General features: G+C 39.6%; 1 protein-coding gene across 1 annotated transcript; it reads right to left on the bottom strand.

Annotated features, from left to right (window-relative positions):
• On the bottom strand, window positions 1-21623 carry LOC108664351 (protein kinase C and casein kinase II substrate protein 3). The gene is made up of 15 exons (XM_047882831.1): window positions 21507-21623; window positions 20804-20960; window positions 20180-20184; window positions 19334-19528; window positions 16635-16646; window positions 14839-14853; window positions 12298-12411; window positions 11673-11785; window positions 11149-11269; window positions 8269-8391; window positions 6816-7000; window positions 4915-4989; window positions 4519-4634; window positions 4094-4226; window positions 1-4051 (listed from the first exon to the last, which is right to left on the bottom strand). Exons 1-14 carry the CDS (start codon window positions 21561-21563, stop codon window positions 4120-4122), a joined length of 1395 nt encoding a protein of 464 aa, XP_047738787.1. The 5' UTR covers window positions 21564-21623; the 3' UTR covers window positions 1-4051; window positions 4094-4119.
• Between the last annotated feature and the right edge of the window lie 843 nt (window positions 21624-22466).

Raw genomic sequence — 22466 nt, 5'->3', positions numbered from 1 at the left:
TCTTGGCGGAAAATATATTAAATACAGTTGAAAAAATGTCTACAGGAAAAATTAGGAGGAAACACACCGGTAGTGCAATGATAAACTTGCAAGAACATGGTCATGTATATCGTTTATTTACTGATAAATAAAATCTTCTTAATAGCGTGTCAGGAACCGGAAATTTCAGAACTATAACTCTGTTCCAGTCAGCAGGGTGAATTATACATTATCGGGTTAAACACCGATAAAAGCGGCGCGTTTTGAGGCTTCGTTCGCAGCCAAACTGCAACTCAGTTGATAAGAAGCGAAGATGTAACGTACAGGTTCAATAATTAACTTAGACTATACACAACAAGGTCATTATTACTCGCACGACAGTGTACAATAGACATGGCATGGACGATAGTCTTTCATCTATTTCTTCATCTACGGTGCTGGAATATTACCTAATTGCTTCAGAATCCAAGTTTTCGAAGAAAATGAGCACGTACAGGAGCACATGTCACCTGGTACAGGGAGGTTTCCGAATAACAGAAAAATATAAGACGATTTTGAGCAGAGTTCGGAAAAACATTTGGTTTCAAAATTCGAGCAGAATTCAGAAATGTCTCAGCTGATTTGAACTGATATGCACATTAGCAACAACTAATCTAGAATTTGCAATTTAAAGTACTTTATCAATTCATTACCAAACATAGAGCATTAATGCAGATCATAATTATATGCAAATACCACAAAACCAATCAACATTTTTTCTAACGAACAGCAGCAAAGACTTGTGTTTTTCTAACAACACACGCAAGACTTCCATAATTCACCAGACACAAGTTATTAAATAGTATGCATTCAAATATTCAAATGCAGAGTAAATTTTGCCCCGTTCCCATAATGTCTGCGTTAGAAAGATGATTCGCAAACAACCGTTTATGCTTACGCTTTGTGAAGGGAAGCACGGTTTTATTTTATAATCAGTAGCTCGCAATTACCTGAAAATAAACATAGCGCATTTGGCTCTTGATTTTTATACCAAGGCTTCAATAACTATCTCTTAGGCTCCAGGAGAAGAATTTTTTTACGGATGAGGTCTCGCATGCTATTCTTGACGGGATGTCGTGAGATTTGAGTGAGAAACCAAAATTAACCATGAACAATTTAACGTTAACATGATGAACATGGAACGAACAAAACATTTAATAATTCCGGCCAAACGTTATTTAACAAACTCCCAAACATTTATGCTAAAAACGATATAAAACTAGAAACAAATCTGGCGTCAGTTTAATCAAATTGACGGCAGCTCAGGTGCGTATATGTACTCATCTCAGAGCGAACGTGGCTCGCTGTCTTAACGTCGCCAGGCGCTACGAGACGACAGAGCAAGCGAGCTACGCATTACACGAGGCTTTTTGAAGATCAGGCTGCTGTACCAGCCTTTGTTTTAACACACAAAAAAATGCACACAAACATGACCTTCCTTATAGAGCACTAACTATTCGTAGCCTCAGCGAGGAAGAAATTTGCACTAAGCTTCGTAAATGCTACTGGATGACTTCTGCTTCAGAGATGCTCAAAGTCAAGTTCGCAGGAAAGGGAACAGACTCAGAGCAGTTATAGCTTCTCCAGAAAATTAATTCTGTTACAGCATCGGGAACTGCATTTGCACAATACGACGGAACGCATTGAACACACCAAGCTATAGCATAACCATTGTGTGAAATGATTTCATTTGCAGTAACATACTTGCCGGAGAGCACAACACATCAAATTCTGACCAATACAGGTACCTGTTGCAATCAACGTAAGGAAGTGGTACAAAACTACTCATTACCATTACAAAACACAATTGAAATTGACAGAAGCAAGAAAGAACCCTACCTCATATGGATGCAACTCAAACAAGCATGATGACACCGCAGCTCGAACAATAGCCCATAGTTGTGAAATTTCAGTCATTATCTTGTTTCTACTAGAATAATTAATTGTTTCTACTAGAATAGACGAAGCAGCGTCATCCTTCAAGTGCCAATTATATTATCAGAGCCGGAATAAAGTGCGTTGAATTAAAGGCGTTTGAATAGCTTTGCTATTCGGACGAGTAGAATATGCAGCTCTGAGGAATGTTTGAGAGAATATTTGACCGTCTACTTGCAATGCGTCGAATAAATTGCAATTTTTTTCAAAGAAGATAAACGTGGATCAATAAACTTGACCAACAGTGGCTCTAAGGCTTAAAGATCTAACCACTCAAATTTAGAAGTCATGTAATTCGAATAAATTTTTCAAAATATTCCTCAGGAAGTTCAGTAACAGCACTAAATTATGATCGTATAATTATTTTTTGGGCATTTAACGAAAAAATCAGCTGAGAGTCTGGAGAGAACAAGTGTAAGAAAATATATAAATCAAGATGAATATCAGAACGAGCTCACATCGAACTGTAGATACAAAATGAATGAGATATGAGCAGCAAGCGAGAGATGAGGAAAGAGATTTGAGAAATTGATTATGAAAGAATTAAGGACGCGTGAGGTATGCGGCAAGTCATGGTTGAGTTTAATGCTCAGCGTCTCATTATCAACACCTAAATAAAGCAGTCCGGCACTTCAACCATAAATGCCAAGCTGCAACGAAAGGCGCAACATTCGAGGAGTTTGGAATAAGTCAAATTGGTACTACTATATTTCTAGAACTTTCTTGTATGTAAACTCATTTAAAACGGACGCACTTAAAATTTGAAGGGAAAAAAGTATGCTTTTTACTCCGGCACAGGACAATGACCGTGAAAATCCGTTCTCAAGCACAAATTTCATGCTGCATTTCCAACCTGGCAGTCAGAACGAAGGAAACATTACTTACAATAGAATGTGACGTGGGAAGAACCACTCAAGAGGCATGCGCCTAACAAATGCACGGTGAGCCTTACAAATTACATGTCTGTACAAGCTACATGATAAGCATAATATTTTTACGTATATATTTATATACAGTCCACCTAATAACTTTCTCGCACACAAGACGCACGCACAAACTCGGGCTCGAAATAATTGACATCTCGAGGCACCAGATGTGACGGAGATGGCATGTGATTCGAAGCAAGTGCCTTCATAAATGAATAATAAGACATCACGCCTGGTGCAGAAACTCTTGAGCAAAGCGTATACCAAATACAGCAGCGCAGAACAAAGGGCACGGCAACAGCATCAATCACTAGTGCCTAACTTTCAATTACAGGACACCAACGAAATCAAATGACGGACTTAAGAATGACACCAGTTAGTTCATAATAAAACTCATCAAATTGACAATATATTCATTTTTGCTTTTCTGCAACTCATCCGTGCTCACAAACGCACAGTGTTTACTTCTTGGCACTTTAGAGTTATCTTCGCGAAGCTTTTATACAATATATAACTTCTTTAGATGAAGCTGTCACTCACGCACGCATTGCAGGTAACTTCCAGTTGCTAATAACAAATGCAACTAAATTAGGAGCCAATGGGCAAATATATTAGCAAAAAATTTACAGATTTGTTGACGATCGCACCGATAAGGAGGCAAGTTGATTTTACGTCAGCAAGCGGAGAATTTAAGGTTCTTCGGTGATTGAGGAAAACCTGTGACTTCTGCTTATACATGGCGCAAATTGCGTGTAGATAACCGCAACTTCGTGGGATTTCATGATATTATTGGCCTTGAACAGACAGACAAACTGAGGTCTCAAGTTCACGGGATTTGAATGAAATTATCTAATACCGCCCATTTACTCACATCTGAATGAGCTCAAGTCTTTATAAAACTCAACCAAACGCGTCATAAGGAGACACGGCCAAATTTAGCAAGTTATAACAGAACAGAAGCCACTTGCAAGTATTTCTTCAGAGGTAAATGGGAGACCCGGGTCACGATCATTGCCTTGTTATTCACTCTACACTCGCGCATGGAAATGAGAGGCGGTAGACAGGAACGGATGGTCGCGCAGCTCAGTGCTTGAGTTGCGTGTTGGCCGCGTCTGGTCAGGAGCATCAACCTTGCCGTGAAGTGTTGGCCTTGTCCCGTCAGGAGCATCAACCTTGCCGTGAAGTGTTGGCCTTGTCCCGTCAGGAGCATCAACCTTGCCGTCACGACCGCTGCGTCATCTTAAATAACTTGCACGTAATTCGCAGGATACAAACCAATCCTGCCATCCTTACGTCCTGTGCACCAGCCTTGTTCATCTTCGTCTTCCAGCTTCTCAAACTCTTCTCCTGCAAAGCCGATTTCATTTCAGAAGACATGAGACTTTAAAGTGAAGAACTGAGTATTAATGTCGTTCATTTTCATTTAAGCAACCCTTATCGAAACATCGAAATTTTTGCCAGGGCTTGGGTTAAACGGCGACCTATCAAAATACATTCATAAATAATTTTTTCATGGTGTATTTCATCGGATCTTCTTGTTCACAATATTACTGATATACTATAGCGTCGCACGTCAGTCTAAATCTCTAATACACGTGATTATTCTCTACATTAAGTGCATTGAAAAAGTTAAACTGACCAGACTTGAAGGTGAGCTCGTCGGCCTCGACGCCATCGTAATCATACAGCGCCTTCACAGGCACGCCTTCCTTGTTCGGGTCGACGCGTTCACTGTAGTCCCAGTCGTCTTCCTCTTAGCACTTTTGGACTTAGCGATAAATTTTGATAAGGTAGCAGATTTGAAAAAAACGATCGATGCCAAACCAGGAGGTAGGTTTGAAAGAAGCAAGCATTAAAACCAGGAGGCCGGATTAAAAGAAATAATACATTTTAAACCAGGCGGCAGTTTGAAAGCAACAGTCAACTAAATCAGGTGCCAAGTTAAGAAGAAGCAATAAATTCGCAAAGCAGGTGGCGTGTTAAGAAGAAGCAATAAATTCTGGACGAGTCGGCAGGTTCGACAGAAGCATCTCACTTGTTTGGCTCAGGGCTGTTAGAGGGGAGGGAGTCTGAGGAGCCTTCAAAAGGGTTGCTGGCGCCAGCCACCTCACTGTTAGAAAAATTACCGTTAACGGTATTATACCGGCGTTTCAGTGGCCGGTCAGCACGTGAAAGAAACACCGTGCCGCCGTTTTTATTCTAATTTCACACTAGAAATCCGTAAAACATCTGATAAAAACGGCGAAACAGTTTATTTTCACGGGGCCACCGGCCACTAGAACGCCAGTGGGACCGTTTTTTCACCGTTTTTTCTAACAGTGCTCCTGGCTTGTCTTACTGCGCGACACGCTGGCAAAGTGCCGTAACCAAATTAAAGATTCGCGTCTACACTATATTTGCGAGCTCATAGGACGTGCCTTGATATGATAGCTCATACAAGCTGCCGGTGCACGCACTCGGCCTAAAATCAGTTAAGGCAAGAACACGTATCCATACAAAACAACAACCACTCTTCTTATACTGGGTTTTAGCGCACGACTTAGCTTCATAAACTACGAAAGCCAAACAAAGGAATCATTACATGGCGATATTATGTATGGTATAATACTACGGACATAAATTGCAGATACCACGACACGAAGCCCGAACGAATAGAGTAATGAAAAAATTAAAAAGGACAGTAACTCGTAGAAAAAGAATAAAACATTAGAGCTAAACATACATTCAACTTCCAATAAGTGATATCGTCAACACAATTACACAACATGACATTTTAGAACCAATATTGCGTCCCAAGAGAGTTCATAGATACCCGTCGAAAATGACGTCGAAATAACATAAGTTACGAGTTGATTCGATTGAATTAACCGTAAATCAACTTTGCTTCAATGTCAGATGCCTCGCGGGTAAAATAAAACGATAATTGACCGGAAAATGAAGTTAAATACACAACATAACCGGGACACAGGAAAGTATTGCAAGATTTTGATTTGTGCAATTGTTCTTTAAATAAATCTATCAAACTACCATGAAATAGATTTTATGATAATAAACATTAACATGTACAATGGAAGTTGAACATTTGGAAAATCAAGCTTACTACGACCTGAAATGAGTTACACTTAATTACTGGAAACAAGAGGTAGCTTGGAGAAATACAAATAAAAAACAAAAAAAAAAAAACATAACCAATCGACTAAATCTTGAACAATGGACGAAAATATTGAGATTTTTAACTAGAAGTTAGCCAAGCGACTGAGAATGTGACGGAATAGCAACAAGGGACAACATAAGGGTTTATAATGCAGGGTGTTACACCTGCGGCACAACTCGTTCCATCGTTACCACGCGCGGTAAAGCAACAATCATAACCTAATGCACAAATTATTTCTCATGCAAAATCAAAAAATATAACTCAGTACTCACTGAAGTGAGTCACAGAGAGCGCATTTTCTCGTCGACGAAAAAGTGAAGTCACGGACGGACACACTGACGGCTTGACATGGCGAGCACATTAGTGCATTTTTTTCCATAAATGAGAAAATGCGCTAAAAATCATTCCTGCCTCTTACAATGCTTCTAATTGTTACTTACATATTTCTCCCCTCAAGTAAAGCCTAATTCTATTATCAAAATTTCGTTGACCTCTTCATTCTGAAGTTTACTAACGTGAGGCGCAACAGCAGAGGTGGGCAGTTGCGCGCTACATGTAGAGGCCGCTACTTTTTCAGAAGCGGTAGCGGCGCTACATTTAAGCAATTGTAGCGGTAGCGGCCGCTACATTTAAGCAATTGTAGCGGTAGCGGCCGCTACATTTAAGCAATTGTAGCGGTAGCGGCCGCTACATTTCAAAGTAACGCTGCCCAGCTCTTGGCAACAGTCCACCCAGGCGACGCGAGACTGGCATGTCAGTAGCGAGGCGAGCCTCAGCCTCACCTGATGGCAGAATGTCTGTTGTCTGAGGCTTTGGAGGAGGTTGGTGAGGTGTGGTTGGGAGGCTGCTGGTCGCCGTTGGTGTCGTGGTTGTTAGTGTTGTTACCACCACCACCTCCACCACCACCACCACCGCTGTTGCAGCGAACACCAGGCTTCTTGCTGCGTGGTTGGTCTGGGTTGTATTCCTGAACATTCCATTAAAAAACATTTAGAGAAGATAATATAATGGAATTACTTATAAAATAAGCGTTTAACTTAAATGGTTAGAAATTTCAAGAACTATTTAAAAAAAAAAAAGAGATGCAATGATAATTGCGGATAAACGTGTCTTGACAATTATATTGGTTAGGCACTAAGTACGCATGCTCTTGTTGTTTTTGCTATTGCTTAGATCGTTTAATTCAGAAAATGCATGGTGCATTAAATACGTATAAATGCAGCAATATAATGACAGAAAACGTTTAAAAACAAAGCTTGAATAACAGAAAACATCTATGAAGAACACAAAGGAAGGGAAAGTCATTCTGAAGAGGCTATGAATAAGAGACCGCGTCGGTGCAACGCGTTGAAGTTGCAGAGCTCAGTTTAGCGAGTAGGTTTAGGCGAGGAGTTAGGTATGTCGGCGACTCGCAATTTAGGTGAGGAGTTAGGTATGTCGGCGACACGCAAGCTTCCGACTCTAGCGTGGGGCGCATTTCCGTGACTAGGATCTCAGTTAAAGCAATCAAGTGTTCAATGTTCATTAAAAAAAAGAAATGTACTGATTCGTTAGAATTGTGATATTGTGTTTATATTTATATAACGCCACGTGATAACAAAACACAAATAAATGGATGAAATTATAGCACGAAATGCTTTTGATGAAAGATTTTCAGAGTGAGCGATATATTTAAGGAAAGAGTGACCGTACCTCGTTGTTCCGAGGTACGTTGAACGTAATGCATCTCCAAGCTTAAAAAATTATTAAGAGGAAAAAGGAAAAATAAATGCAAAGATCTACATTAGTTTGGAAACTTAAAGCAATTTCCAGCACGGAGAGGTCTGAGAGGCGAGTATAGTAAGAGAGAGATAATTCATCTACATTACTTGGTTCGCTGGAGGCTCAGTGAAAACGAAAGAAAGCTTCGTCGTCCGAGATAATGTTGCGAGTATTTGTACACACCTACGAGAATCTTCTTCTCCAAAAACTACGTAGAAATTGATGGTGATGACAAAAAGATGTTAGCGCAGTAGAAGATACATGGATAAGTTGCCCAAAAGTATTAATATCAATTTCTCACTGAGTAACTGGGGAGTGAAGGAGTAAAATTTTACAAAGTGTAGAAACGGTGATTATTTACAAGGGTATTAAGTAAAGAGAGATACCGCAATCAATCGCTGTGTAGATACTAAGCCTAAGAGGGGACTCTGAAGAGAGTAAATCAGAAGTTATGATACATGTAGTGAATATTACAGGCGGTAGGTGATCATCGGAGACAGGGCGTTGGTTGATGAGAGTAATGGCGCCCTCGGGGATGTTGGCAGCGATGCCTTTCTTGCCCTTGCCGCTAATGTCGCGGAACTCCTCGCTATATTCCTGTAAACACCCCACATTGACACACGTATTATTTAACATCGTTACCGAGTCAGTAACAGGACTGCAGCTCCACGGCGCAGCAACACGTGACGATCGAGCGACGCAAAATATTGGGATAACTCCAAGCCATACAAAAAGTATTTTTTTAAAAAGGCTATGAATGGTTTAAGCATAGTATTTAGCCACAAGGGGTTCGAGATTGCGACTAATCTTAAGTCAGTGGTGAAATATACACATCACATTTTGCATTCTCGAAATCAAAGCCAAAACAAAAACTTCAGAAATAATAATTTTTAAAAAATTTCAACCGTGATTGTCAAGTGCAGACAGCAGGATTGAAAGAAAATTAATTAGAGCAATCCTAACAAAAATTCAACATGATGAACAAATAAAAAACATTCAAACGTGGATTTTTGAAGGATTAATTAATGTTTAATGGCTATAATGCAGCTATTCTGATTTTGACGATGAATAAAACCAAAATAAATAGGTACACATTCCAAACACATTCCAAAACTCGTGATATTTTCATCATACAAAACAAACATCAAGACAAGGAAGGCTGGGGTTGCATGGGACAAACACTTACTACTCACACAGGGCAAAATTCAGAGGTTCTAGGCTAACTTGAGAGATCAGTGCAGTAAGATAGCGTGCCTACGTCTAGTGTCCCTACACCAACACTCGTAACACTCTAGTTCTAGGCTAACTAGAGGGATCAGTGCAGTAAGATAGCGTGCCTACGTCTAGTGTCCCTACACCAACACTCGTAACTCTCTAGTTCTAGGCTAACTAGAGGGATCAGTGCAGTAAGATAGCGTGCCTACGTCTAGTGTCCCTACACCGACACTCGTAACTTTCTAGTTCTAGGCTAACTTGAGGGATCAGTGCAGTAAGACAGCGTGCCTACGTCTAGTGTCCCTACACCAACACTCGTAACTCTCTAGTTCTATGCTAACTTGAGGATCAGTTCAGTAAGATAGCGTGCCTACGTCTAGTGTCTATACACCAACACTCGTAACTCTCTAGTTCTAGGCTAACTTGAGGGATCAGTGCAGTAAGATAGCGTGCCTACGTCTAGTATCCCTACACCGACACTCGTAAGCTCTCAGATGGAACGCGGAAGCTAAAGGCGTTGTTAACAATACAATGCAGTAGCTGGGTTAACATCAAACCCAATAACTCAGCATGGATACAAGTAAACAAGTGGACACTGTAGGTTGAGCAAACAAAGTACGCATCGTAAAAGTCGTTAAGGTTAGCCATAAATTGATAACAATTCAGCTCAAGCATTAGTGTTGATGACTATGAACTAGTTTCTGCTGTGTTCAAGAGACGCGATTGAATAAGCGACGACATCACTGAATTTGAGCCCACCTCATTGCTAAATATCGTTTAACAGGTAAAGTATTGAATTTTAATAATTACTGCAGAGTAAATATACCGCGTCTAAATAACTGGTTCTGAGTAAATAAATTGATTCAATATAATTAGCACAGGGAAAATATATTAAACAGCTTTTGAATAAGCCTTTGCTGAGAGGCTTACAAGGCCACTACATATCGAAAATTCACTTCACAAATCTTCCAACTATTTATCAACCACAGAGAATTTACAACTTACATAAACAATGCAGCGAATCTAATAACCATCAAACATTACTACTGCATTCATGTGCTGACTAATTCAATTGTACTGCAAGACCCTCATAGTGACATTATTATTTTTCGATAAAATTAGCTATAAATCTTATTCAGAGCATTGTAGAACCAATTTGAAGTTCTCTCCCTCATCAATCAATATTGAGTGAAGAAAGGTTCACAGGAAAACAAGGCGCAATTCAAAGAGGTCGAGGGTCGAGATTGCATTTTGACTTCGCAAACTCAGTCTAATGGCTGAATATCAATCGAAGAGCACCCAAATCAGCCATTAGAGCACAACTCCTAAAAACTTATGAGAATATCAAAAAGTTCTATGGGGCATAATTTACTGAAAACCACAAGGCAACCCGAGCAAAGCTGGTACTACGTAATTCATCAATGAAGCGCAACCACGCGAGGCGCTACTACAACAACACCAACACGAGCAAACGTCCTGAACTACACAGAGATATCCAGGCACAGCTAACTTATACACTGCACTTACAATTTGACTAGTTGATTCATTTTTCAAGTCAATTTAATGACTTTACAAATACATGTAACACGAGCAAGATAGCGTGCTATCTTGATAGCGTGCTATCCTGAACTACACAGAGGTATCCAGGCACAGCAAACTTATACACTGCGCTTAAAATTTGACGTGTTGATTCACTTTTCTAGTCAATTTGATGACGTAACTAATACATGTAACCTGGATAAGTCGATGTCGTTCATGTTTGCGATACTAAAAAGCAAGCAGACAAGCGAATGAAAACTACACTATTAAGACATTAACGCGTCGTTCACCCAACGCGTCTAAATATTCAATTCAAAAAGCTATAAAAATTCAAGAAATAAATGCTAACAAGCACATTAAATTTGGAAAACATCTCGTATAATAAAAATAGATCTTACAGGAAATTTTGACGACATAAATGAGCGTTCTACAAAACGACACAACTCACAATTGTAATGAAGATCGCAATAATTAGACTACCTCGGCGCTAAGGCTAGGATAGAAGCGCGATGNCTTACCTCGTACGCAGGCCAGTTCATGGCATGACATGAAGGCTTACCTCGTATGCAGGCCAGTTCATGGCATGACATGAAGGCTTACCTCGTATGCGGGCCAGTTCATGGGCATGTTGACGCCGTAGTTGTTGCTCCACCACTTCAGGTCTTTCTCGAAGTCTGCGTTCGATACCGTGTGGTGGAACTCTTCGTATATACGCGGTAACCTGCAACACAACAACACATCAGTGACACAAATTAGTCAAGTGCTGCAACACAGCAAAACAAGAGCAACACAGCTACAGAAGAGAAAGCTCACACAGCAACAAAAAGAGAAAGCTCAGAAGATATACAGGAAGCCAGCGGTACTGTAGACCAAGAGAAGGAACGCTGTACCCTGACATGATATTAAGAACAGCCGGAGGACGGGCTGAAGATAGCGAGCAAAGGTCCCCACATTGATCTCGCCATCGCCTTACATTATAACATCACATTTGACCTATAATTTGGAGTCCAAATTGTACGGCAAAAAATGTACCGAGTTCAAGTTAACAGTTTCTTTGGCAGAAATCTAACGAGGTTATCCCAAGAGAAATACTTCAGTGCAAACAAATTCCCCGTAAGACTCACCTTGGATCTTCAGAAATATTGAGGCATTTGTGTGTATTGAATAGCATTTCTTTGAAAAACCGTAGCCGCTTCTCTTCTCCTTCCTGAGCCTTGTCGAAAACAGCTGTCATTTCCTGGGGAGAAACTAATTTTAATATTTTGCAGCACCAGTGAAGAGGAGAATGGTGTACACTGTACAACGTGTATATATCTAGTCTGGAGCAGAGCTAAGCTATGGGTAGGTAATAAACTCGGTTATATTTTGCTGAAGAGGCGATCAGAAAGCTAAGTCGTTCAAAGTTGCTTTAAACTTATGGTGAGCAGCATTAGTTATACTGCAGTGACCAGGCGATAGTTCTCGCCGACTTGGAGTGATGCAAGCTAGGACTACACTCAACATCATAGGCTCTACACTCAAAGTTAAAGGACTAGGACACACTAGGACTACACTCAAAGTTAAAGGACTAGGACACACTAGGACTACACTCAAAGTTCAAGGACTAGGACACACTAGGACTACACTCAAAGTTAAAGGCAAAGGCAATATAAAGAGTGGAGCTACCAGTTGATAAGACATCGCTTATAATTCTACAGAATATTACCAACTAAACTGCCAGCAAAAGTTAAGAAGAAGCGCAAGACTGACCTCGACGTATTTAGGATTGTAGTCTTTGATCTCCTTGAGAGCGGCCTCGTACTTCTCTCTGTTCTTGAGCACGTCTTCCTTAGCTTTACTCACGCGCTCTTGTAGCTTCTTCACCTGCACACATGCATTGCTTCATTAACATCAACACAAGTTGTCAACACTTCAACAGACATTCATCTTCACAACTGAATGCTATGTGATTTTATTACAGGAATATAGGACAACTGATATAACGTATTCTTAACGACCTACTGCACGTTCCTTCAACATTTTAACAGACCTTAAGCAAATGTATTTCCCAGAAAAGATTTTAATGACTTGAGCAAATACTTTATACTAAATTTTTATAATAAAACAAAGAGGCATCGAAAATAAATGAAGCTTCAGGAGAGATTAGACAAGACCATGATTACAAAAGAGAATCATTTAAAGAGAAATTAGAACTATGGCAACCATTTTGTTATCCATCAGTGAAGCATTTGCTTCAAAATATTTTAGGCATGAAGAAAACTGCGCTTGTGATCTTGCACTCATGAACATGAACAACAGCAACCTGCCACCCTAATTCGTGCGTTTAATATCTAGCAGAAAAATAATCAGCATTAAAATGTCTATATATATATATGAAAAGTATTTAAACATTATTATTATTAACATTTATCCAAGTCGCAATCGAATGAAATCGAAAAAAATTAAAATGCCTATTCATTCTTAATTTCAAACTTGAGTTCAGCACATGAACGAGGATATAAATAAATTTTAAATTTTGGCTTTGAGATAAATTTAATGCTTCTATTACCTTTGACAAATAATGGACAACCAAAGCTTTAAGTTTTAAGACAAGTACCACAATCCCAAAGTTATTCACTTGTATAAAGAAATTAGCCAGGAGAATCGTACCAAAACTGGCCCCAAAATTCGTTAATTTAGAACAGATAAGCACGGGACTTACAAGAAAGCAAATTATAAACGGAGAGGGAAGCAAAAAATGACGAGTAATTTTATATAAATAAGTATTAATTGATAATAAAAATTGTTTACACCCTCATTAATTAACAAAAAGCAAAAAGGCAAGTCCGAATATACGAGGGCGAGGCAACAAATGATGGAGAATGACTCTGGTGTTGTAGTCAGAAGAAGGTTATTTAGGGACTTGTGGGACAGTTTGATTACGAAGCGTTAGCAAAGGATGCTCGTTATAAACGTTATAGTATATTTAACTCGTGTCACCATCAGCAGCGTCACAGTCAACTTCATAGTAATGCTAAGCACCAGACATGAGTTCAATAAGCAGTTATAGACATGAGTTCAATAAGCACCAGACATGACGCCTGAAGGAAGGACGTTAAGACGAGAAATTGCGACCAAAATATTCAATTAAACACAAGAGAAAAAAAGAACAAGAAAAATAAATTTATTTTTCGAATGAAATTATTTATATTTTTAATGAAACTATTTATTATATTTTTATTGCTTAACATAAGCTAATATTTTCATAAGATCAGAACCGCATGATACTTATTGAAATGTACGGCATGAAGAAAGATTATGAAAACCAAAACCATGAAAGCAGATGCTAACGAATTCCGAAGTGCAGCGCGATAGCAAAATAAGGGCCAGATATCTGTAATCATCAAACTGAGAATAGGGAAACATAATTATAAGCCCCTCTGGTAAACAGTCTGTCAAATAGTATGAGTTTAATTTAGAAGCAGAAGCTTGAGTAACAATTAGAGACGAGAGGCGAGCTATAATTCTAAGCCCCTCTGGTAGACAGTCTGCCTAGTATTGAGTTTAATTTAGAAGCAGAAGCTTGAATGACAATTAGAGACGAGAGCCAAGCTATATTTTTAAGCCACTCTGTTATACACTCTGCCTATTATTGAACTTAATTTATAGAAGCAGAAGTTAGTTAGTTAGTTTAGTGGCCAAATGTTTACTAGCGCTTCAGCTATTAGAAGCTTGAGTGACATTTAGAGACGAGAGCCGAGCCATAATTCTAAGCCACTCTGGTAGACACTCTGCCTATTATTGAACTTATTAGAAGCAGAAGCTTGAGTGACAATTAGAGACGAGAGCCGAGCAATAATTCTAAGCCCCTCTGGTAGACAGTCTGCCAAATAGTATAAGTTTAAATTAGAAGCAAAAGCTTGAGTGGCATTTAGAGACGAGAGCCGAGCCATAATTCTGAGCCCCTCCCTCTGGTAGACAGTCTGCCTAGTATTTAGTTTAATTTAGAAGCAGAAGCTTGAGTGTCAATTAGAGACGAGAGCCGAGCTATAATTCTAAGCCCCCTCTGGTAAACAGTCTGCCTATTATTGAACTTAATTTAGAAGCAGAAGCTTGAGTGACAATTAGAGACGAGAGCCGAGCTATAATTTTAAGCCACTCGAGTAGACAGTCTGCTTAGTATTGAACTTAATTTAGAAGCAGAAGCTTGAGTGACAATAGAAGCTTGAGTGACATTTAGAGACGAGAGCCGAGCTATGCAGTGAGCTGAGGTGAGGGCGCAAGAGGCAGGCCAGCGGGCGATGATCCTACCTTGATATTGTTGGGCTGATGTGGTGGTGATCAGAGACACGAGTGAGAGGATAAGAGGGGATAAAGTTATCAGAAAGAAGTATTGTAAGATACAAGAAAAGTAATGTGTCTGTGCTCAGTGACTGACATGTCTACCGTGGACTAACGTTGGCTGACATCGAAGAATTAAAACTTCTGTTCCGATTGTAAGAATTATCCAAAAAAGAAAGTACAGTTGGACGTATCGTTTAATACTCTAAATGACAGTACAACAGCTGAATAAATGACGTAGTATAACAGATTTGGGAATAGAAATTAAGAATGAAGTGTGATTGATTCAACGCATATAATGTCGAAATCAATTATTTAGGTCAACAAGATGGATCATATGGTAGTCATTAAAGAATCTTGATTACCGGGTCGGAAATACTGAAATGTACAGATAACCGAATATATAAGAAATTAGGTAAACCTTAACGATCAACAATTTTGATTCCACGATGACAGGTTTGGCGCATAGCACACACACGGAGATGGCAATTCAACTGATAGTAGATGGCAATTAAACTAACGCATTGAATGGAAGAGGCTGGTAAGCAGCTGGCAATGAGGGTACCAGCAACATACCACTCATGCATAGTACGTGCAACCATGAGATACTTATAGCACGGGATTATATTTAAACTCTATCTAACATGAGGTATTTGAAAAAAGTTATTACATAAATACCGATGACTCTTTTAGCAAGCGTTCCGAGGAAAAACAATGTAATGTAACAAATGTGTTCAACGAGGCTACCACTCTCCACCTATACAAGTGAAGCTTTCAAATGTAAGGACAGACATAAATCATATTCAGATGAATTTTTGAACGTTTGAAAATTCTCCACGAAGACCCAGTTGCATCTGCATGAAGTGGATTTCTATCTCCCTATAAAGCTGGGGACTCACATGCAGACCAAGTTCTGAAAAATCGGTGAATTGAACCAAGGAATGACGCAGTGAACCATTAGAAGCTTCTCAAAATGAGAAAAAATTGGGTCAATATACCAAAAAAGATCGTCAAGAAAACGAATTACATTAGAAAACGGGAGAAAACACATCAAGAAAAAGTGCATGAGAAAATCATTCGAGGGATGCCTAGGAACTGTGCTATGTATTGACAACTGGAAGGGAAAATACTGTGAGACGTGTACTCAGAAATGTCATGATGAAAGTCGCTACGTGGAGATGCGTGAGAGGATTTAGAAGCATAGCTTACAGAGCCGCACGAGGAAAAATGTGTTCGAGGAGAGCAACGAGCTAAATCACTGCCATTAGGGTACGCACACAGTGAAAGCAGGTTTGCCCGCGCGGGCAACCTGCTCCAACCTGCCACAAGAATGAACATAGGATAATAATGTAAGTGTTCACAGTGAAAACCTGTACGAATAGGCTTCTGTATTCTATGGTTTCAGGCGCCAGCCTGAGCAGGTAACCAGCACGCTGGCAACCTGCTTTCACTGTGTGCGTACCCTAACATTCGTGTAGGAAATACGTGCCTTTACGTATAAGGTCAACGTATGCTGTGTTGACCTTATAGGCCTATTGTTGTAGGCCTATAACAGTATTACGTATATTTATAGAACTATAAAAATACAACTAATATTTATAGGCCTTTTATGATGGGCTTATAACAATATAACGTATATCTATAGGCCTATAACAGTATTGCGTATACGCAATACGTTCTACTGCTCGAGTTAGTTAAGTGTGGCGTTGAATAAATGATCAGTAAATAAAACGGTTAGTCAACGAGAAATAAAAAGATTGACTCACCGACACATGCTTCTGGAAAAGGGAAAAATTTCCAGTGAATTAAACACAGAAACTTGAAGAAACAACTAGGAAGTAACAGTGAACGAACAACTACGTAAAGAATAGCTAATAATTTCGGAAGAGAAATAAACGGATTATAAGGATTGCAGGATAAGGAAATAAATAATATTGAATTCGGCACGTTTCAAAAGTATTGGTACAAGTTCGATATATTTCAAGAATGTCACGTCTCTGAAGTCAACATTGAAAGCAATGCAATGTTGCATTTCATATGAGCTCGTGAGAGTGCAACTGATACAACGAACGGCCTGTTTTGATACAACGAACGGCCTGCTATGACGTTACAGGAGTTACGTCTTCCTTTGATTATGACCAAGCAACTGCGTTTTGTTCATTTTCATTCTAGACGAGACGATTTAATCTAGACGATTTAAAATAGCTTTATCAGGACTTAATTAGACACACCAGTCAATAATTAATGTAAGATTTTGATTAAATGAATCTTTTCAGTACATTTTTGAACAAGACCCAAGTGAACGTCATTAAGCGCGATTGTTAGAAGTATATCATCAAACATGACACGTCATCGAGAAAGGCTTGGCTGTCAGCCATACATACAAGGGCATAAATGCTGGCAGTAAAATGTCGCCATATCTGCTAACTGTCCATAAATATTTAAGAGTTTAACTCTACCCGCAATAAAACCGTTCGTATCGTTCCGTTGCTAAAGAATGTTAGAACAGGTCTTGTTTTATATCTGTATCGTAATGTTCAATGATATCCTAGATACAATCCTTAAATTGAGATGCAAAATTATTATTTTGATTTACGACTCCATTCCTAGATAATTTTTCGAACTTTCAAGGTATTTTTTTACATTTTTCGTCTCGTTGTCCTAGAAAAATCGTGAAACTATCCCGCGACGCAGAGACTTTATTCTGACGTTGAACTATCAATGTGAGTACAAAGGTTCACCAGAATAGCGTTCACGCTAACCTACTCATAGCTGTATCATAATCAAGTTCTAAGGTTGGTACAGTAAATAAAAATGAACCATGACTTGTACAAGTACAAACTGTTATTTGGCACGAATTGAAATAATGCTGCGCAACATTATTCAAAGAAGATTCAATAATACAGGAATCATATTCAAGACATTCATGCTAGAACCTTGCCCCGGACTTAGCACAATAAGCCGCCCCAATAAACAATACATAACTCCAGGGATCGCTCCAAAACTCCAGGGATCGCTCCAAAGCTCCACGCAATCAATATTCTAGTAAGAGGTTGCCTCATAGCACCAGGGGAACAACACAGATCATTGACGCAAGGACATTCATAGCTGAATTTTAAACATGAAATAAATCATTTTTTCCCTGAGAAATACGGCGGTGAAGGCAAGAATAAGAAATGGAAACGATAAAAGGGAAACTATATAAATTTTTGATGTTAAAGGCGCAGCGAAATTTTTTATCTGAAAGAACACAAGACCCAAATTGATATTGCTGAAAATATACCTATCAAACATTAAACTCAAATTTAATGAAGAATGCCAAACTAAGCTGATTAATTAATTGCATTTTGAATCACCAGACCTAAAAATTTTTCACAACCGAACTGAAGGCAATTTTTTTGCCCTAAATTCATCCACGTAAATTGAGAACAAATCATAAAAGCAGGCATTATGGAATGAAATACTAAACCAAAAAATCAGCACCAGTCACACCAATAAAATATGCATGCAGGATGTGAACAGGATTTCATGATGCAAAATCATTCACATTCAATTATGAAATATCCCTTGAAAGACACGGTCGTTATACGCACCTAAAATCGCATACGGTACGAAACATAATTTTTAAAATCTCACATATCAAAGGAAACGGAAAACACCAGCCAGTAAAACGAGCGTAAACTAAAACCATACAAGAAACGGGCAAAAATTTCTGGAGCTTCAAATCAGGCCGGACACAAAAAAAAGTTTCCCTCAGACATGAACCTTTCACACATCGTACACTCAAAGCAATGAGCGACTTTCTCAAACTGGCGAATCCTGACCCAAATTCACCCGGCTAAACAGCATATCAGAGCGACTTTCAAAACTGGCTAAGTGAACGTAAGTACTTACGCTCTATTTTCTTGTCTATGATTGGTGGATTTTGCTTGAAAGGCCGTCAATGATTGGCTGATGAACTTACGATCTCTTAACTTTTTTTGAAGGTATAGGCCCTGATTTGGATTACTAGAAGCTGGGGCGACTCTAAATTTAATTAGGGGCTTGCTTTCTGCTCGAAATGTGGTTGCAATCATTAGAACAATTTAACTCATTCATTTTTTTGGAGTGGACCGCTAAAATTCACGGCCTCTCCCCAAATGTGGCAAGTACGGCCTCCCCTCGCCCCCCGGCACCAGCAAACACCCAGAGACAGGCACAACACCCAGAGACAGGCACAACACCCAGAGACAGGCACAACACCCAGAGACAGGCACAACACCCAGAGGCAGGCACAACACCCAGAGACAGGCACAACACCCAGAGACAGGCACAACACCCAGAGACAGGCACAACACCCAGAGACAGGCACAACACCCAGAGACAGGCACAACACCCAGAGACAGGAGAGGCAGGCACAACACCCAGAGACAGACACAACACCCAGAGACAGACACAACACCCAGAGGCCCCCGTGGGGACACACCTGGTCCGGGGAGAGGGCGGAGTCTCCGGTAGCGTTACGCTCGTGGTTGAGCGCTGATCGCTCGCCCTTACAGGCGGTGTGGTAGTCGTGGCGAGCTTTGTTCACGCGCTCGTACAGCTTCGCCCACTGCTTCTGTGCCTTCTTGAACAGCTCTTCTGTGTCACGCTTCTCCTTCAGTTGGCCCATCATCAGCGACTGAAAATTACGTTTGCAATTACAAAAATAATCTTGCACGGCATTTGAAAGAAAGACAATTTTTCTAAGCGTGAGCTGGCGACCTGAGATGGTAACATAAAATCTCCCAAAAAAGCCAACCTCATCACACTGTTTACGTTTGAAGCTATTTTATAAGCCTCATTTTTTTACTATGTTTAACAATTAAAATAATCACAAATAGAAAAAAATTCTGGCTTAGACATCGAAATTTATGCCCTTCGCGCATTTTAAAAGACGGAAGCAGCATTATCTCTTCAAATAATAGGAGTCAGTTAATGGTAGAGAATCAAATAAGGCTGCATAGTTCCCTTCACACTTGCAAGTTTAGATTATAAAATATTTATTTGCCAAAGTTAGACAAATAAAGCTTGGCGTTTCATGTCTGGGTATTATACTGGAATTTTAGTTTTAATGGTGGAATTCTGTGACATTAAAAATGGAGTGGAGAGTTACAATAAATATAAAAATATGATTCTTAACGTGGTTCAAGTAAATTCATACAAAAAAATGTAAAATCTCATTCAAAACTCAAAACAGGACTTGAATAGAAGTTCCGTGCCAAATGGAGGTTCAAGTGGGTTTTTATTCTCTGTATTTTAATCTCGGTATTTTAGTTCCACGGTGATTTACTTCTTCTAAGTGCAAAATTGGGAAAAATGTCCACAAGTAAATATGTCCATAAATTGGCCACACTTTTTCCTACTAGCTCCAAAAATTCGATTTTCAGCGCATTCAAATGTCCACCTGCTAAAACATTAAACGGGCCGGAAGATCAAATTTTAGCTCTATTTAACGTGAACTCTATCAGCAGGATTCTGATAAGCTATCCAATTGTGCAACAATGTGCAAAGAGCCCCTTGTTCGTTCAAATAATGAAGCTATCCCACTGTGCAACAATGTGCAAAGAGCCCCTTGTTCATTGAAATAATAAAGCTATCCAATTGTGCAACAATGTGCAGAGAGCCCCTTGTTTCGGGAATGATCTGAGGACCTGAAATATTTTTAAGCTAAAATTCAATGAAATATTTTTACGCTAAAAGTAATAATACAGGACACTGTCTAAAACAAAGACTCACTTTCAACGTTTATAGGAACCTATTGTCAATTTTTATATTTTATGGCACAACTTTAGTGCATTCTACGTGCTACGTGAATAAAATGATAAAAAATTCCGCACATGATTTTATTATAAAAGTTTAAAATTATGTACAACGTATCGGCGACACACAGTATAAGATGGTTAATTATGAGCACCTCTCTCGATGATGTTGTTCCATTTTTTACTCCATTCTTTAAGGTGTTTGGCGTAGAGCTTCTCGATCTCAGCTCTCTCCTGCACCAGACGCATCAGGTCATCACAAAGTCTGTTGCCATCCTCGATGCGCTTTGTTGTCCGTTTGTAGTTTCCGATCTGCAATTAAAACCAATTTAGAAGTTTGCAATGGTTCAATAAATTCTCTACTGATTTTGACTCGCACAAGCTCGCACTTCAATGTACGAGTTGCAAACAGTAATTGTTAAGTTTTTTGCGGCTTGCACCGTAAGTCCTAAATCAGAAAATCTTAACAAATGAATTAAAATCAAAACGGTACATTCATATGTTGACGTTATTGAATCTGCCATTGGCGTCTATAACGTCTGGGAAATCCTAAATTGACCCCCTCTTAAGTGGAGCTGTTAATGAAGATCTTGATCCGACAGATCAATTCTGCCTTATTTTTGCGTGGTTTACGATGAGGCTAGCTTGCTCATACGGATTGTTTAGACATCAAAATGGCTTAAAGTAAGACGACAAATTGATCATGTAATCTATCAAAAGAACTGATGTTCCCTGGGTTTCAATTAAATTTACACCAGTATTTTGCTCTCTAATTACACGTTAAAAGTGATAGGTCGCATGTAACGTGACTTTTAAGCTAGCATCATAATTGAAGACCAAGTTGAAGATTTTGTTTACCTCCCAAAATGAGTCAGAAGAGGCAGAAGCATGTTGTTCGTCGCTGTGCTGAGACATGGTGCCGTCAGTGTAAGGTCCACTCGTGCATCAGATCTCTAGCGGCGACCGCAACCTCTGCTGAAACGGGAATATAATAAGTTTTAGAGCTGCACTGCAACATGCACTTTATACAACACGCCAATTTGAGAATGAACGTTCTGGTTAAAAACAAATAATATAAGAAATCAGACACCGATATACTCAATGTCGATTTTTCCAAATTGCAATGCTTCCTCATACTTCCTAAATCATGAAGTAAATACTTAGATCATCATGGGTAGAGGTAAGTTCCAATCAAGAGATGATTCATGCAAGAGTAGCAATTCAATGCAAGTGCAGTTCATTGTATGCCACAAAAGTCTGGAGTGGCATACAATGCTTTTACAATGCTGTCTGGAGTGGCACAAAACTTGCTGTTACAATGAACGTTCTAGTTCATTGCGGGTGACCAGTCACAAAGTAAGTTTATAACCAACCCGACGTAGGTATATAATTCGCATCATTAGACCGCACTCCCCCCACCCTCCTCACTGCAACACGCGACCAGCCTGTTCATGACGCAGCATTTCTGAAGCGCGTGCCTTGCAAAACAAGCGCGACCTTGAAACCAGTACCAGTAGCATGCATGCGCGGCTTCAGGCGCATAAAGGATGAACTCTACCTCTGCAAATTCCTGAAAGAGCTTCAAACGTACAGCCATGGCAAGTGTGCATGCACCTTAAATGGCCATTAATGAGACGCGCACGCGGGACTTTCAAAAACTTATGAAGGTCAAGACTCCAAATCGCATAAATAGTTGGGCAGAAATTCACCGGCAATAAACCATGTCATCCTGAGCCTAGCAGGATCAAGCGCTCGCGTCTCAACGGGCAAGAACGTAACTGGCAAAAAATTAAATTGTGAAGAAAACACACGTGCCCC

Source organism: Hyalella azteca, unplaced genomic scaffold (genome assembly GCF_000764305.2).
Source record: "Hyalella azteca isolate HAZT.00-mixed unplaced genomic scaffold, Hazt_2.0.2 contig11433, whole genome shotgun sequence".
Classification (NCBI taxonomy): Eukaryota; Metazoa; Arthropoda; class Malacostraca; order Amphipoda; family Hyalellidae; genus Hyalella; species Hyalella azteca.
This window is presented reverse-complemented; position numbering and strand designations above follow the sequence as displayed.